Source organism: Acipenser ruthenus, chromosome 5 (genome assembly GCF_902713425.1).
Source record: "Acipenser ruthenus chromosome 5, fAciRut3.2 maternal haplotype, whole genome shotgun sequence".
NCBI lineage: Eukaryota > Metazoa > Chordata > Actinopteri > Acipenseriformes > Acipenseridae > Acipenser > Acipenser ruthenus.
In genome coordinates this window covers 12,624,066-12,643,173 of record NC_081193.1, presented here as the reverse complement: position 1 = coordinate 12,643,173, position 19,108 = coordinate 12,624,066, and the positions used below count along the sequence as shown (strand labels likewise).

The 19,108-nt window shown below is 37.2% G+C and overlaps 2 protein-coding genes across 3 annotated transcripts in view; one reads left to right on the top strand and one right to left on the bottom strand.

Annotated features, from left to right (window-relative positions):
• Positions 1-15: 15 nt before the first annotated feature.
• mrpl19 (mitochondrial ribosomal protein L19) lies at positions 16-3,278 on the bottom strand. 2 transcript variants are annotated; one of them, XM_034005411.3, is made up of 6 exons: positions 3,131-3,278; positions 2,668-2,791; positions 2,103-2,221; positions 1,665-1,799; positions 1,060-1,241; positions 16-705 (listed from the first exon to the last, which is right to left on the bottom strand). In XM_034005411.3, exons 1-6 carry the CDS (start codon positions 3,210-3,212, stop codon positions 484-486), a joined length of 864 nt encoding a protein of 287 aa, XP_033861302.1. In that variant the 5' UTR covers positions 3,213-3,278; the 3' UTR covers positions 16-483. The 2 variants fall into 2 exon arrangements, with proteins under 2 accessions (XP_033861302.1, XP_058879640.1); XM_059023657.1 differs by lacking the exon at positions 3,131-3,278 and adding an exon at positions 3,017-3,114.
• Positions 3,279-6,058: 2,780 nt separating this feature from the next.
• The window catches only part of LOC117402777 (protein eva-1 homolog C-like), a 110,907-nt gene continuing 97,857 nt past the window's right edge, over positions 6,059-19,108 (top strand). Inside the window, exon 1 of the mRNA XM_034004224.3 lies at positions 6,059-6,333. Within this exon, the coding sequence (XP_033860115.1) occupies positions 6,213-6,333 (121 nt within the window). The 5' untranslated portion in view covers positions 6,059-6,212. The remainder of the gene's footprint in view (positions 6,334-19,108) is intronic.

Below are 19,108 nucleotides of genomic sequence, written 5' to 3'. Positions count from 1 at the left end.
GAAAGAAAATGCAAGTTTTCTATTAAGTGCTTATACTGCTTTTTATTATAATACATGGGCATTACACACTCAACAACACCTGAGTTTGTAAAGGTAATTTTCCTTGTTAACTTTTAGGATCCCCTAACCTTGATCGACAACATATTGTATACCCAACAGACTGTATTATCTTGATATGCATGTGAATGGAATTTTGTTTAGTCTTTAGGCTGACCATTGCAGTCCAATATGGTTCCTGTGTGACATTTTGCATATGAAAGAGCACGCAGGGAAGTTGGGTTACAGGACAAGGCTACATTAAGTGACCCCTTGTCTCTTGAACTTGTGTGGTGCATTTTATTTTTTTTGGCCACAGTAAGATTAATAGCTGATACACAGGTAACATTCTACAATACAAAAAGAACAAATTTAAAGAGCAGACCACAACCTCCTGAACTATTTAAGCCCTACAGATGGCACAGATTAATAGTCCATCATTAAAGTTCATTTACTCATTTCTCTCTGCACTTCCTCCCAGGTTTGTTTCTCTATCTTTGATGTATCATACTCCTTTAACATGTCAAACTCCAGCCAGGGTTGATCCCATTTCTTGGCTTCTTCAATTTTTTCTTCTGACAGGGTTAGCTCAAAACGAATTCCCTGGATCTTAAACTTCGGACGCTCCCAACGCTTCGACCAGGGCTTAGGCTTCATTTTCACCTTCAGCTTAAAAAAAAAAAAAAAAACCCACAATGAATATAACAGCTTACTGTACCACCTACATACCCATCCTAACATGTTAGATTATTAATCAAACACTTCAGGGGAATAATATTGACCGCAAGTAGAATGGGCAGTGAAGATATTTTGCTGCAGTTATCGCCCAAAGGCATATTTTTCAACAAAGGGTTCCTCTTATGCATCATATACTGTATCTGGGGAAAACACCAGGACAGGGACAAAAAACAAAAATTTGTGAAGGGGAACAAAATTCATACACAATTTACAATACAAAAAAATGAATAGGATGGGCATCGTACTATTTCAACTGCAGTTAAATTGAATGGAATTGCAGCTTACTTGGTTGACAGGAACCTCTCCATTTGCAGGGTGAGGCACTGGTTTCATGTTAAAGTCGATAGTGCAATATTCTGGTAAAGCATCACGAAGATACATCAGGTTATCATCCAATCTCTTCTCTAACTTCAGTATCTCAATTTGGTGGATTTGAGGATTGTAGAGTTCATAACAAATCTCAACCCCTACAAATAAAAAGCAAAATATTTTGTTTGTACACTAGCAAGAGTAAAAATAGGGAGCAATGTTGGCCATAGCAGCAGGATGAGCAAGAATTATAGAATGGATTTCCTTTAATCTTTCACACTTTGAAACATCAAGTATCTGTATTACAGTTAAGGCCTTACATTACTATTGGTTTCAGAATTAACTGCACCCTTAATTTGAGCTCCCTCAATATTATATTATGCCCATATTTTAAAAATCATAGTTTACAAAACAATGTGTTGCATACAAAAGTAATTTAAGATATTTCTAGATGCAAAACAATCTCCAGATTTAAGTACACAGTTGCATAAATGACACCCACAAGAAAACAAAACCAGTACATTTGCTAATGTTGAAGAAAACAGACTCTTCCAAAACACAACCAAACAGTGAAACTTTACCTTGCCCGTCAATAATGTTCCTCAGGACAAAAGTAGCTCCAAGTCCTTTGCCGGATCTCTGGGTGCATATACCCACAAACCGGTTTGTTTTTCCATTGGCATAGGGGTCTGCCACATTTACAGCAAGAATGCTTCCTGAAATAAAAATAAATATATGTTTTATGTATTTATTTTAATATACAGAACATAATTGTGTAGCATATTGGCATACAACTATCAAGATTGTGTAATGGTATTCCACCTGGTGGTGTAAATTGCATATGCAGCTTTTAAAATTTTTTTATACCTAATCTTGAACCTTTATTTGATCTTCACACTAGATCCCTATGTATGGAAGTTAAGTTCTCAGACATGATATTGGAACAAGATGAACTGATTCATTGCCACTTTGTTATTGCCCCAAATAAAAAAACTCAGTCAAACAAATACAGTACTCACCGGCATAAAACTCGGGAATATTCAGAACTTTTCGCCTTTGAATCATATCCTTTCTCTCAATAACGAATTTGATTGGGTTTGTTCTCTGTCTGGGTGGAATGAACTCGGGACTTAGGAACCTGAAAAAAAGAAGAAAAAACAAACAAAAAGATTATTTATGTTTGCCTTAACGTCGGAATCACTAGATTGATTCTATCTGGTCCCCCTCCCCTTAAATGTAGCGATTAAGTTAGTTATACTTCCCATTTATCCTAATTATTCCAGAGAACAGGGCAAAAAATATCAAAAGGGGAACAAACACACATTTTAGATTTTTGAAAAACAATCCCAAATTTGAACCCTGTGTGGGATTGCCACAATACTTCATATCTGTTATGTATGTTTAATATAAAATGAACGTTTGATATGTTGCCTAACCTTTTAAAAATAATTTAAACGTTTACATTGGAATACACTGTTTATTAAAAAAATAATAATAATAATAATCAGGATGCTATTTTCCCACCTTACAGTCCTCCATTCTAATAATGAATGCCCTTAATATACAACCAGACTGTTCCCTCACCTTCTCTGAGTTGCCTCTGCTTGTGTCTTGTCCACAATAACGGGTTTTGGTGGAGGCATGAATTTCGGTGGCTGTCCATCTCCGCTGTCCGAACTGTGAAATCTAGTTGATGTTGACCGCAAGCCTTACAGGAAACAATAACAAATTATTCTCACGCCAGCTGAACAACGCTTCGACCCTCTACGTTAGTACTATAGTACATATCCTGACTTGTCTCCCGAGATCCACAATTAAATGCGACAATAGAATGAAATAAATCTTGGATTTCTGTTCTGCATTTTCTGAATCATTAATATTAACTCCTACCTGGAAAAGGTGCACCACATTATCAAACGGTTATGAGACTGACCTGACTTTGCACACTGTCACTGACAAGCAGTAGAAATAATGCTCACTGTGTTCATGGCCCAAGTTGTTTTCACTTCAAACATACCTTAAACTAGGCAAATTAAAAGTAACTCACGTTGTTGGAGGTTACTGCGCGCTGTCTTACTAAAGATTATAAATGAACAACCAGACAAGCCTGCTTTTCTGGAAGCTGCCATGTCTGTACCTCACTGTGACCTTCTCACACAACACGTGAACAGCTTTGGTAGAGGGAAGCCCAACTAGGACAAACAAGTCCAGTGCAACATTTTGCTGATGACGTCAGAATAAGCTACACAATGGAGGGAAAAGTTCCTCATCGTCGAATGTACTGCGGTTCATGTGGACTAAATATCAATATACGCGTAGAATAAATTAGCCATTACGTTTTTTTCATAATACTAAATTGGTTTGTTTGTTATTATTATATTTACTTTTCTACATTAATTACTAGAGAACAACATGTGGTACTGTAAACAAAAAACAAACCAAAAAAAAGCGAACGAACTTCCTATGAGCATATGGAAGATGATTTTTTTTTTTTTTTCATAGGATTAATATGCCAGTATACCGGTGATGCATATGTAATACTATACATTGTTATTTAGAAGAGTTAATTGGTTTGGAAAAGAGAGATTGCTGATTAAAAGCAGACTTAGTGAAAGTCAGTCAGGGTTGATTATGACATAATTTCAAAGACAGATTAGTAATGAAAAATTACGTTAGTTTTGCAAACCGTTGCACTGTAAAGAAGGGTCAGCAACATTTAAAATGAGTACATTCGAAATAAACTGTATTTGTATAATTCTATCTTACCAGCAGGTGTCAGCATTATCTGTAACATAATTATCGATCGTTCTGTAATGAACCCACCAGCTGCTTTTGAGGCATGGGCGGGCCGCGCAAAGAAGGTGACTGTTGTTAGCTTTGCAAAAAAATTGGTGGTCAATAAAAGTGGCATATACTCTGTGGTGAAACCCAGTGCAGCTGGATATTTTGACAATGTTAATGCTGATACATTTTAAATGTGCTACGTTTAACCTCCATTTTTTGACCGCAGCCCTGAACAATATTAACAGTCTCTCTTCAGTCAGATGGGCACCAGTGTTTTTTTTTCGAGTGGTGCTTAAAAAATGAAAAAACAATATATATATATATATATATATATATATATATATATATATATATATATATATATATAATTTAAAATATACTTGACTGGTTCTGATCAATAGAGTTCACAGCAGGATTATATATGGAATACTATTTAAAAACTGAATGACTGGGACATTCATTTTCAGCGTGGGGCAAACTATTTTAGAACCTTTTTTATGCATTAGATTTGATTACCAACTGAACTTGGAGAAATTCATTTTCAAAATGTACTGGGATAATGTCTTTAAAGTCCATATGCATTAAATATGTATGTTTGATTTTCATTGCATTACTAGTCTTAGTGCAATAACTTAATTACACTGAATTTATTCTGAGTCATACTGTATTCCAACTATTATAGAAGCAATGCAAAGGCATGTTTAATTGTATGTGCATTGCCACATCACAATAAGTTTAAAGTTTCAGGTATGCATAGTGAAACACTATCAGGCTATATTTTACCTTTTTCCTAGGTCAGCTGCCAGCAGTTTTGTTTACATCATACAATATCATCCCTCTTTTCAGGTATAAAATACCTTACTGACTTACTCATCCATTTCAAGAAACATGAAGATCTTTTCTGACAGGGTTTTTTTTTTATGTATTAACTGTCATCAACAACATCAAGCATCTGATATATTAGGGCTGCTGCTCTTCCTCAATGGCATTTGTCTGCTGGCTCAAATGAATTGCCTTTAATTCATTACAGTCCAGTAGTTGGAGATAAGAACATAAAGAGAACAGAAGCAATTTTAACCTATTCTTTGCTATCACATAGTAAGCTATGTTTATTGTTTATTATTCTCTGTGTCAAAAGAAGATCTACCCATCTCTCCGAACTTCACATCTAGTTAGTGTTTACATGAAGACGAATCATACACTTACTTTGGTAACACCAGTTGTTTTGCTGGTGTTTTAAATATATTTTGAACCAAATTAAACTACATTTAATGTTTTAGGTGCTTGTCAAAACAACTTGCCAAAAAATGCAATGCACACCAAGAAAACTTGAAAATGTAAGTTAAATGGGTGAGCATCTTCAATATTACAGCTGTGTAGTTGTTAGACTCTAGTAATAGTTTCACTAGTAAAACATTCAAGAAGCAGAAGAACCAGAAGAAGAATACATTAGATTGTTGACTCCAGTCACAAACCTCTGCTTTATTTAAAGCCAGTTTTTATGAATGAATTACATTGTGTGTTTAATTTAAATATACTTTTCAATAACAATGATATTCAGTCCAACTGCAAAACGGTGCAGGAATTGTATTGGCTTTGCAGATAACCATTAAAATAATACATATATCAACAGTATACCACAGTTTAATTTATGCTGCAGGTAGGGTATGGGGCAGGTGATTAAATAAAGACCTTATGCCAAGAAAATCTAATCCAGAGAAAGACACCTGCATGGCATCGCCCTTCTGGGACAAAAAGAAGCGATGGAGGGAGAGAGGCAGATATTTTGTATTTTACACCTGTCAACGTGAGTTTTATTTTTCTTAATAATAACCAGCTGCAAATTCAACAAGTTAAAATGTTATTTATTTATTAATTCGTCGAAGATTTTTAAATTATTATTATTATTATTATTATTATTATTATTATTATTATTAGTAGTAGTAGTAGTAGTAGTAGTAGTAGTAGTAGTAGTAGTAGTAGTAGTCGTAGTAGTAGTAGTAGTATTATCATTATAAATTTTTGTTTTAACCCTTAAGTATAAGCAAAGTGATCATTAAATGTCATCACGTAAAGAAAATTACACCGGCTGCCAACCGTCTCGGGCATTAGGACCATGTGGAGAAACACCATCAGAAGTTCAGGTAGGCAGGAGTTCCTAAGTTTCAGCCTGTCATTGTAACGTTGCTGTTGTTCCATTTCTTCTGTGTGTAAGAGGGACTGATGAATTGGATCAACCTTGCTTGTTATCAGCAATGGGGTTGGATATCACACTGGAAAGTAGACCACCCATAGGAGCTACCGTTTAAACCTTCAAAATATAGAAAACGAAAAGAACTTCATACATGATTTTAAGGATGTTTGCCCCAGATGTGTCTTCCTCAGCTTTGAATTGCACACTTGTCTTGGGAATAACTTGTTTGACTGTCTTCAGCAACTTTGCCAAAAGTTCTTCAGACTTCTCAGGTAAGACAAAATCAATATATCTGTTGTGTTACGAATAGTTTCAAAACCATTTTTCATTTTCTTGGAAACGTTTTTTCTTCTACAACAGTAAAGCTGATTATTACTCTTACAAGTCGGTCACCGTAGTTTATATCTTCATCAAGTAAGAAGGGCAAACACATTGTTACGCTACTGTATTTAACTTAAGAGCAAGGGGATTTTTATGCTTTCATTGTTTATTGATCACAGAACACTTGCGTCTTTATCTTTCGTGGTTCTGTCTGTTCACATAAAAAAGATAGCAGAATATTTGAGTGCATGGCAGTTTAACCGCTTGCCGATATACACTGTAACTGGCACGAAAGTGGCGACTTTCATGCATTTTTCTGAATTCTTGAGTTTCGTCTTTATAGTTCACTGCGTATCAATCAGTGGAATTGTGGACATGGTGAACTTAACACAATATAGAGCAAGTTATCTATCATCCTCTAAATTCTACACCTTTTTATAATTAGTGATATAATTTGCAGATGATTAATTACAACAATTTAGCAGCAGGAGCCACTGATTTTATTTTATTTATCTTCCAAATGATCAGTGTTGGAGAAGTGAGATGAAAGAAGCTGCAAGAATCTGTCAAGATCTATGATTTTTTATTTGCATTCTTCTTGCTTGAAGATTTTCTGTTTTTTGATATTAGGTTGTGTTATTTTGATTCTGATGTGTATAGGTTGGAAAACATCTCTATAAAATACGGAACCCATAATTTCATAGTTTAATTTAAATTAAGCACACAAGGGTGGACTTCCAAAGTTTTACTTGTATTAAAGACATTTCTTTTAGCCTCTAGGTCACAGCCAGCCATGTGTGAGAATACAAGCCAAACAGCCATCGCTATTACACTGGAAGGACTGGAAGTACATTTTAGGGGCGAGCAAGATTCACCAGGTGCAGTCGTGTTAAAGTACTGTGCTGTACAGCTGCTGAAGTGCTGCACTGCTCCTAATGTCTCTTGTTCCTGCAAGGCGGCATAGGTTTGTGAATTGCTATTAGGAGCAGTGAGAGGCTGCATCAGTTTGTTTATTGTGGGTGGTTTAATATGTAAACCCTCCACTGTCACCTCCCTGCTAAGTGGCTCTGTATGTTTATTCCAGCCTTTGACTTGATTTATGACCTGGCTTCTAGTGAAGTATGCTTCCTTCCTTATGATACTGATAACATTTATCAGACCCCATTCATTGTATCATCAGTGACATCCATGTGTTAGCAGCTTTTAAACAAACATTAAATAACACTTAAGATACTGAGTTTGAAATGTATTAACAAGAGGGTCTCAGTAGTGGGAGGGAGGTTCATCGTTTAAAATGTGATGCCTGCTGTTTATAACTGTAATAAGTATTTCACAAGGTATCACATTCACTGTGGCTCAGGGCATTCAGAAACAAAGCACGCAGTGTTATATGACAGTGATTGCAATAAAGAGCTTGTGGAAAGGTGTGCAGGCAGCACCATTTCAGTCCTCACCTGATTCTGAGGTGGATAGGCAAAGGGATTATTCAAGTATCAACTAAATCCTTTTTTTTTTTTTTTTTTGCATTTACAGGCATAAAAAAATACTGTTTCTGATTCCAGATATTAAAAGAAAATGTAGTGAACTTGATTAATTTGGGATTTTTCAACAAACTATGTTATATTATTAATTCTCAGTGGGTGATACAGAAATAAATATACGTAATTAATAAGGGTCCTTCTTTCAGTTCATTGCACTCATTTTGTCTTCCATTCAGATAAACATTCAGGTAAACTGTATTGTATGCTATAAGCACCAACAAAAAATATTTTATTCAACTTCAAAAGCTTTTAGTCATGTTCTATTTGTATTTGTTAATTTTGTAACCTTTTGAAGAGATATATTTCGTTTTTAGCTTTTTCTAAGTAGCTTGCATTTGAGTCTTAGCCAAACAGCCCCAACACTGAGATTTGTACTTTTAGAAATACTGTATATTGCTGTTGTGTGTACATGCTTTATATACGTAGTCTGTAGTCATTTTAAATATCTTACCAAACAGGCCTATTCATGTCACAGTGATATACAAAATTGTCTGGTTACAAGTTTTACACAAATTGAATGTGAATTCTTAAAAATGCTGTTGTGTGTATAAACCCAGGACTGAAGGATTAATTAGGGGGCTAAGGGAGTCAGTGATGCAAAGCAGTGGGACTCAGGTTTGCTTAATGATATAAGAATGTTACATTCTATACCCAACTGTGAACAAAACGGGGGGAGCCTTCCAGAAACTCCAACAGCATCTACTTGACCAGCCAGGGTGAGGAAAGAAAGCCAGGGGAGAGGTAGATAAAAGGAAAGACAAGGGCAACAGAAAGGACCTGGTTGGCTGTCTTGTGTTAAGCAAGTGGAGTGGAACCCAAATATAACATATCTGTTAAGTTCGTCCCATCAGATTTTCTTAACCGAGGTACGCAACAGGCTTTATTTTAATTATCTACAGGATTAGCGATTGAGATTTGTGAATTGTCCTAATTTGTGGTATGGAGTTGGTGACTTCAGAACTCTGCGATGTAAAGAGGGAAAAGGATGTTGTTACCAAGATGTCCAAGTCTGACGTTGACTTAAAAGGGACTGTTCTTATTTCAGGATGTTACCCAAGTAAAATCAAATATGTACACATGTCTCCATTGTGTTCTCTCATATAATATAAAACTTCTGCACCTTTCATAACAACATTGTGCTATTGTTACACAGTTTGTTTTAGTTGATTTAATTAAATAGTTCTGCTTTAACCCATAAAATCATGCCTGCACAAGTTTTTTTGTTTTTTTGTTTAATCATCACACTAGGACAGTAACTTTGGTACTAAAATATTGCAGGAGGGGAGGGGTAGAGGAGATCGTTTTGATAAACGTATTTTGGTACAACATGTCTGTAAAAAAACACCCCTGCACTGTTAATTAAAGACTTTGATTGAGCAATATGTAATTAACAATTTGGAATTCTGTCTGGAAATGCTGTACAGGCGAGGCTGATATTGCATGGGCTAGCTCTGTATACATGCAGCCAGGTGTGGGGCCTGTGGCTACAGAGGACTAACTGCTACCCATTCTGAGAGAACTCATACAGTGTCTTGTACAAGGCTGTAATATTTATACTGGTTTATACTGTGCTTTTAAAACCTCTTTTTCAAAATCAATGTAATATCTAATTTGTTTGTCCAGACAGACACCCATACAAAATGTACTGCAATAGTATTACTATTAATAGTTTTAATCTAGTACTACCATGCAATCCTACTACATTTTAATATTCGTATGAAGTACCACATCCAGAATACTCATTTTATACTTGGAATATTACATTCTCAAACATCTCAATGACACTATTGTCCTGTTCTGTTTAAAATATTCTATAGACTACAAGATTATTTATGGAGCCTTTTGTATGTACCTCAGATTAATAAATACAGAATAAATACACACTTCAGTAAGCTAGTTCATAAGGTGTAATAGTTTTAATTTGCGGTACATTTTTAAATAAAACATCCAGGTTCATTTTCAAATAAATCCAGTTGAATTTCAAGATTTCTAAGTTTAGATCACATCAAAATACACATCATGTGACATCACCTCCCCCAGGTTTTGGTCATTTTACGAAGTACAGAGCCTATACCATGTAATATCTCAGCCACTGAAAAAAAATAAACTACACAGCCTAATGTGACTGGCAATATAAATCACTTTAAACCCACAGCTGTCTTACTTCTGTTTAACAATAATAAGATGCATAATGAAAGATACTGCCTTTTAATGACTTACTCTACTGGCTCACCCTAGCATTGTTTTGGTGTAATGGGAAGCAGTCTCATTAGCATTGTAATAGAGAGGGATTAGTTGAAAGTTATGCCCTCAACGCTGTTCTGCTGTTAAACCCAGCAGGCTCTGACTTGCCATTGTTCATTTCCTCTATGAACTATCTTTTGAACTTCACTTCATCCCACCTAATCTTTATGCATGTGAAGGAACTTTCCCTTGTGAAATCCTTCTCATAGAGAAGAGTAGGAAAGGATTAGAGAGTATCCAAGTGTTTGGAAGCTTCTCTTTCTTTTCACTTTGGGATTTCTAATTATCTATGGCTAAAGCTGGTGTTTTTTTTTTAAATCAAGACAGATTCACCAGAGCTTGGTAAAGGTTCCTATCTTATGAATAATTTTTGTGGAAAAGTTTATTTTTAGTACCTTCGTTTACCTTTGATTGAATGTAGAAAGTTAGGAATGAAGTAATATGTTTTCACTATGGCCGTAACTAGCTATGGACACCAAGGTCGTGTCAGTCGGTTGTTATTTTTCATGATAAATGCTGATGCTCATGTAAAAATTCTGGTAAAGTACAAAATACTTAATTTTCTCTGTTGGTTTGCAGTGTAACATAGATTTGGGGGTTCAATAGTAAATACCAAGCAGTCATATAAATACTGCCAGCTATAGCTTGAAACCTGAGTTTGATGTCGGTAGAATTTCAACTCTGGTTATGGCCCTGGTTCTCACAGAACTCGAAACGTTTAAAATATATTACAAAAATAGGCCATAGCTTCACTACTGTACTTACTGTACAGTGGTGCTGGTACTGTCCGCCTATACATACGGGACTTGGAAAAAACATTTGAAAAAAAACTGTAATAACACTAGGGCCACCATGAGCACACATGGCAAGCCTGCAAGGTGTTTTCACTTCCTTTGGGAGGTACATGACAACCACCTTCAGGGAGGCTGACAAGCCTGGAGCAAAGGCCGGGTTCCCGTCTCTGTACCATGCCAAGATGTTTCTCTCTTGCCTGTTTCCCTGCTCTGCTCCAGCCTAAATTATAACAGGTCCAGCAACCTGTAGCATTCAATTCTAAGTGTGCTTTGCTCGTGATTGACACTGACAGCAACCCAATCAACAAGGCGACTCAATTTAACAAGGACCCCTCCCTACGGTTTGACGAACACCCCCAACTGAGAGTGCATAACTCAGCAGACAGGCAGAAACTAGAGTCAAAACACAGGGACCAGCGCAGCCAACGACCCCTAAAATTAGGTGTGTAATTCTATATTGGCTACCTCCCAAGGACCGCTGCAATATGGTTAATTTACAGTTTCATTCTAGTACAAGGCCAGTCTTTTGTTTTTAATGTTATCATGATAGGAGTTGAACTAATGACCCAATATGGATAAACGTTTGCTTTTGAAGTTAATCCATGAAAAATGGAAGCAGGTCATGGCCACCATCGCAAATAGCCCCATCTTTTGTTTTTAAAGTAGGAGTAGAACTGATGACATACACAGTTAGGAAAATATGTATTCCTGTTATTCTCAAGGAAATCTGTTAAGAATAATATTCCACCATCTTTCACAAGGCACAGTGCTGACATTATGATGATGCTGTCTTTGACACATGATTCTAGTTTTGTATCATTTCCTGGTGTTTTTCTCCTTTTATGAGGGTTGTGAGTAGCACCATACATCTATGAACTTAAGCTAGGATAGTGAGAGAAACAATAATTGAATGCAGTCAATAGCGGGAGTGGGCTGAACCCCTGCAGTTATGAGACATAAACACTACACTTACTGTACCCAAGAAACTGTCCAGGACGTGAAGAAACATCCCCCAGACCACAGCCTAGTGTTGGAAGGTAGCAGGAGGGAGCAGTAAGGGATTCTACACTGTTAAACACTGTAAGTTTGCATTGTGCCTCATGATCAGAACCTAGGACAAAGCAAGCTAACATGTTGTAACGTTTATCAAGTAGAACATTTTAATTGGGACTCATAGAAACAGTATTCATATTATCGAATTTATTACATGCCATTTATGAAGATAAGATATGTGAAGAAAAATAGTTAATGACCTGTTTTAACAAATATGTGCTTATCTGTTAATACATGTACCCAACGCTCCAGATAAGGTTTTGGGTTATTAAGTAATTTAGTAACCAATTTAGACACTATGGGGTAGATGTAAGGATACACACAAAGTGATTTGCGGGTGTAAAACCCCCATATCGTGGCCGTAAATCATGTTTAGCAGCTGTAAAGTCTGATTTTAGTGGCCGCTAAAAATGCGCCGTATGTAAAGAATGGTGTTCACCTGGCGTTCTGCACCCACTATCAGATTTGCACTTTGCTATCATTAATCCATTAAAATTATATTGAAATGCATTTGGATTTGGATACTAAGCGGGTGCAAACATTATAATGTGATGTAAGGATTTTGCCTTGCACCTAGACAATCGCTGACCCTCCAAAAACTTTACACCTTTTCTTACAAGGTGCAAACCATTGTATAAGAGAGTAATTAAGAGCTGTATAAAAGCACACACCTGCAGAGTCCTGTCATTGGCTTCAGGATGGCTGCTGTGGTACACTTCCTGATGCGGCGACACTTGGCTCCTGCTGAGGAGATACAGGAACACATTCAGAGGAGAAGGGCAAGATGACGAAGACCCTGCATATTCAATCCCAGGGTCACTTTGTTTGGGATCCTGGAGGGTGCAGTACTAAAGTGTTATGGTCTCACTCTGCAGGTCATCCTAGATCTAATAGCTGAATTGAGGAATGAGCTGGACCCCAGCGTCAATCTAGAGACCTATTCCTGCACATGTGAAAGTGCTGTGTTCTCTGCACTACTTACCCTCTGGTTCCTTTCAGACCGCAGTTGGAATGTCTGGAGCGATAGCCCAATCCACCTTTTCCAGAGTGCTAGGCACATTTCTGGATGTCATGCCGAATAGGGCAGGCCAATACATATCATTTCCTAAGGATACTAACATAACTGATGTTGACTCAGGATTTTCCAAACAACTCAGTTTCATGCTAGGTAGGTAAATTGGTAGGTTAGGTTGAGGGGGAATAAGACTGCTCTGGAGAATCCAATCTCTTATTCACCTGTCACAAACACACATTGCAAGTGATTGGATTTCAACCATCTGTTTTTTTTTTTGTTTGTTTTTTGAAAATGGGTCACATGTTTCCGGCAGTTCAGAATTGACCACTGAGATGTGGGGAACCAACAAAATGCATTACGTACATGAAGGTTTATGTAGAGCACAATTTGAGCGCTGCATGTACCTGGAATATGTTCCAAACATCCCAAGCTGTCAGAAAGCTATCAGAGCACAGGAGCTGGGTTCTCGTGAGCAGCAGCTTCCTGTGTTCCTTGGAGAAAGGGGTTCTTCTTTGATATCTCTGTGTAACACCATGTATGCTGGCACATTTATCTTTCAAATTATCTTTTGTCTTGCACATTTTAACATTGTTAACACAACTTTGTAATCTGTATTTGCAATTACCTTGCTGCTCATTTAAAATATACTGTGGCAAAACTAAATATCAGCATCTTGATATTCTTCTGTTATTTTATCCATAGTCCTTTAAGCTCCTCTTCGTGCTAACAATGACACATGGAATTACCAACATTTCCTACCATCTAAATGTGCTGAATATACTGTCAATATTTCCCACCAGTGTTTTATCAACTGCTGTTCATGGGTACACTATGGTTGCGTATCATATTTCCTTTGAGGTAATTTACTGCTATGATCAGATATAGAGAGATTCGGTTGATAAATTGCTGTACTTAAACTGAAATCATGGAGCATGCTTTCACTTTTATGGATCCCTGTGCTTTTGTAATGATGTGGCGTTTCTCTGGGAGAATTTCACCAGGTCACTGGGGTCAGGAGTCCCCTGCCTCTTCTTCAGTGAGCATTGCTTGGTTTCCACAATACAAGTATTACTGGACCTGGTTTCATCCATGCACACTGCCTTCTAAACATAGGGTGTTGGTAATTGGAGCATTTACAAGTTTTTACCCTGAGGCCAAATCTGAACCAATGCCTTTCCATCCCCTTTATTACACCATGTTGAATTAAACTTACAGCATCCAGCTCCTAGTTACACAGTATACAAATTATAGGTAAAAAAGGTCTACATTGTAAACTGATAACCTTTCTACAAACTCCCCTTTCGCAAGTGTACTCAACAGCACAGCTTCACTGGATGCTCCCCCAGATACAGCCGGGCGCCAGTCTCTCAACAGTCTGAACAGTTCCGTCGGTCAGGCCACTGGAGTGATTGATCAGGTGGGAGGGAAGCAAGACCCTGTTGATTTCAGGAGAGACCTCCAAGTAACGGGAAAACAAAAAGGAGGGTTGCAGATGATTGAAACCTGCTGTTTGTTGGGAGCGGGAAAGGTCGGCCTTTGTCCCTTTCAGGTCAGCAATCCTCTCATGACTTTCAGAAAAAAAGGTTTGGTTCTCAGAGGGGGTGGACAGTTGTTTAGATTCCCTTTATATCTCATTTTAGAGCACCCCTGTGACCTCAGTACAGCTCCTAAAAATGTCTGGGTTCAGGTGGTACACCAGAGTTTAACCATTAACTTGGCACTCTGTCCTCAGCAGATGTAAGAAATGTATTAGTAAGAAGTACCACATAGAGCAAATGTGGTATTCTGTACATGCTCAGGGGGGGCCTAGTCTTCTATAGAGGAGGTGATAGGACAGAGTGTTTCAGCTATCCATATTGAAGTTTAACTGTTCAAATATTCATCTTAATGTTCTTAAAATTACCAAGTCATCTTGTGTTTAGCCATGCATAATGATTATGATTGGACACTGGCTGAGTAAAAAAGACTGCTTAGGTTTTTCAGTGACACACATACTGTACAAACACTTAAAAGAAGCACATCCAACCTAGAAGAAAGTCTGATATAAAAAAAAACAAAAGCAAACAGGTAGATATGAATTTATATTCAAAATATTATTTATTTGATATTTTGTTTCTCAAAAGTTGCTTAATTTTGGTATTCATGTTTGTGCATTGGTAATCGTGTTATGAGCTTTACTTTCAAACAAAATAAGAAAGCATTGCTTTGCATGTCACTACGTGTATAGTGTTATTGTGTAGGTGGTACAGGGATGCAGAGAATGTATTATGTTGCATTGAGATATTGTTTCTGTGATGTTACCGCTATGCACAATTTACAAGGAGTTCTAAAGTTAAAATTGAGGTATTCAGTATTAAAAGCGCCCAGCTGTCAGCACTTGCTTTAAAGAAAATTAGGCACCAGGAAATCTTAAAATATGTTCATTTATTTCACCTGTACCGTAGCTTGCAATTCTTAATGTATTGCTTTTACTTGTGTTCATGGTGTACTGTTGATGTTTTGAAGTAACAACCTGGGCAGATACTGATTGAGTTCAGAATTTCTTCAGCCTGTTTGGAGACAGTCTAGACTCTAGAACATTTCTTCATGGCCTGCAGGCTATACAAAAGCAAACATAATGACGCTGAACAAGTTACTCCGGGCTGTCTATTAGCAGCCACATGAAGTTGATGGTAACATCAGTTATTGCAACAGCAATATGAATGCAGGTATATCTGTTTTCATCGCTATCATTTCCTCAGATGCAGAAAAAACCTGAATGTCTAGCTGCTCTGCAATGAGAGCATTAATTATATCTAAGCATCGGTTTTTGAAGTTAAAAGTCTATTGCTAATTGGTTTTGCAGGAATCCATCATTCAGGGGGTCCAGTGAGATATTAAAGTCTATATGATGGCCATTAAACCGGACTATAAATGTCTTCTGTGACAGTATCATTTGACAAAGCTCAGACACAACATAGAAATGTTTAGAACTGGATACTGATAAAAAAAAAAAAATAGTAAAAAAAACGTTTTTAAAAAGTTTGAATAACTGGTCCTCCGAAGCTTCTCTTCAGGGTACCAGTGTAGGGTTGTTTCACCAGTAGAATAGTGGTTCATGGAATGGCCCACTTCAGGTCCAGAACAATAGAATGCTCCGCACTGCTGGAGTGATTTTAAAAAGCATTCAACCAGCTGGGAGTACAAAGGGAACCAAAGGTTGTGAAGGATGAGAATCCAAGCTTGCATTTTTGAAGTGTTTCAGATTTTTCAATGAATTCTGACATCTGTAATGCTTAACAAGGCACCTAAATACCCACATAAACACATATATGCTTTCCACAAGTTGGAAGCTGACAATACGGGTACAGGAGGCTATGTGACATTTTCTGAAAATACCCTTGATAGATAATGCATGAACAGACTGTCTGTACATTTGTACACTATTTGAATGGTGCCGATGTTTACGTTTAATGCTGCTAGGACTATCTTGGCAGGCAGATTATTTTCTCAGTATACAGGATTCATCACTATGACATTGGATATGTAGCAATGTTGTCGTAATATTGTAATATTGTCTGCTATTTGGTCGACAATACATGGCAACACTTTGCTACTTCATACCAAGTGTTGTTTGCTCTCCAGCACATATGCTGTTTTGGTAGAGCGCATTTTATTAGTTCTCTGCATTTTCAGCTTTCTGTTTTTATCTCATCTCATTGTGTTTGTAACGTATTAGATACACAGTTTCTGTCACAGGACCCAGAATGATGTGCTGCCAACAGGATGTCCCTGTGAATGTGATCATTCATGTGAAAAGATATATCCTGTATGCACGCTTTAATAGATGAATAGAAATACATTGTTGGTCAGTGTTGCGCTAAATACTGGCCTGGGACCCCGCTATGTCTATTTGATTCATCACAAGGCTATATATGGTAGTGTGGAGCCAATCTGAAAGCACCTTTCCCTGAAATAGAATGAACTGGATTGCTGCCATCCGAGTTGAGAGAGTGCTGTACTGTGATTGCTGGCCGGTTGCTTTAGTTGATCTCAGGGTGGGTAGGTGAAAGGATTAGCTGCTAAAGAAGTAATTATCCACTCTCTGTAATTTGCATCTTTATTCCTTGCCGACCTGGAATGTGAACCATTCTTTTAGTTGCCAGCTATGTGTAACTCTCTCCACACATCATTGTACTGTGTTAAATTAGCTGCAAGGTGGGGCCTTAGTAAGTCTCATTCAGATGACTTGGATGGGACACACTGCAAAGGGTCATTTAAGGTTACAAGCATTTATTTATTTATTTATTTATTTATTTATTTATAGTACATAGTACATTTTCACAGGAGTGGTACACTCTTTACCGGTTATGTTTTGTAAAGGAAGATGCCAGCTGTTGACCAGGTTTTGCATAGAATTTTGATTCAAGCTGTACTCAATGAATGCAGCCCGAATGGGCATCGGACGCTATACTAGGCTTAAACGTGTAGCGTGTCATGAGCAGACTGATCATGTTTTAATGGGAATGTGTGTTTGCCCAGGCTTAAAGGCCTTTCGGTTCAACTCATTAGTTCCAATATGCCCAAAGACAAGTTCTCAGGAATGGCAAACATGGATTTAATTAATCAAATGATTAACATGCTGTAAAAGAATATACGAGAAACACATACTGTTTAATTCACATGCCAGTCATGTGACCTCTCTATGTTGCTGTAAATAACATTTGTATTGTTATGTGCCAATGCACATTGTTTAAAGCTTTAACAAAAGCTGACCTCTGGTATATAAGCCTCCTTAGCTGACCTCTCTTTAACAGTAGGGAGGAAGCAGTGTGTTTAAATAATAGAATGAAGAGACCCTGGGTTTGAATTCCAGCTTGGCTGTACCTTGGGCTGGCAATTAAACTCTAAGAGAGTCAGATAGTGCTTCTCTGTGCCACTCCCTCGGATCACACTCACTCACACAGACAGCTTAATTTCAAGACGAAACAAAAAAAGTCTTACTGCAGTAAGATATGGTTTTGGTTATTCTACATTTTATCATTCCCCATTAGTTTCTTCCATGGGAATTTCTTTCATGGGGTTAATTTCCAGGCAAGACCAGAACAACACCTTGCATTGACAAATATGAAAACTGTACAGGTTACCATTCAGTAAGCCACGAAAAGAAACTCATACAGTATTTACACCATCTCTCTGGAAAATTTTTATTTAAATTCAATTACAGAATAGAAATAACAAGGTTTTTTTAACCACCTCAAGCAGATTTTCAGTTGAAAACTTGATATTTTAGTTATCAGACTATTACTATTATATACAACGGATGTTTAAAAAAAACAACTGCTCACTCTTGCACATAATGCACAGGTAGCCTGAAATACACAGGTCGCACGTTACGTTCTTAAAATTATGGTAATATGCAACCAAGAGTTAGAAATAGCCCTTTAGTCTTTAGTCTAGAAATAGCCCTGATAGTCTTGCTTGTACTATCAGTGTTCCTATACTAACGTTCCTTACGTCATATTAAAATGACATGATTGAGTGTTTAAGTAATGATTATTATTATTGATGTAACTTTTGCTTGAGTAAGTTATTTTTTGTAGGCCTGACACTGACTGTATGACCCCTTTAACAGAAACATCCTTGTCAAACTCTATCACAACAGAAGGTTTAAAGAGCGCCTTGTCAAACTCTATCACAACAGAAGGTTTAAAGAGCGCCTTGTCAAACTCTATCACAACAGAAAGAGATGTTGTTTCATCTGAATGTCTTTCCACATGTGAATGTCATAGTATAATCTGGAATACAGTGTGGAATTTGTCTGTGTGACTGACTAATAACCTGTACATTGCAGTCAGAGCACAAACTAGTGGTCAAACTAGCAGCTTGAAATACTTTGTGACTGTAAGACGTGCTGTGATTTATTTCCAGAAGGAAAGGTTTTATTTATGTAGCTCTACCTTGCTCACATACCTGAGTGTGATAAGAACGTTAAGGAAACAGGCTTCCATTAGTCCAGTAAACATGGTTAGGCACCAGTAACTGTTTCCATGGCGAATTCAGCTATGCAATATCTCTTTTTTGAGGGCTGTTTTAAACT

Coding starts and splice junctions, on each gene's coding strand:
- mrpl19 (XM_034005411.3), bottom strand. CDS start 3,212: ATGGCAGCTTCCAGAAAAGCAGGCTTGTCTGGTTGTTCATTTATAATC. Junction 2,222..2,667: donor GCAGAGGCAACTCAGAGAAG/GTGAGGGAACAG, acceptor TCTTTTTTTCAG/GTTCCTAAGTCCCGAGTTCA. Junction 706..1,059: donor GAGAGGTTCCTGTCAACCAA/GTAAGCTGCAAT, acceptor TTTTTTTTTAAG/CTGAAGGTGAAAATGAAGCC.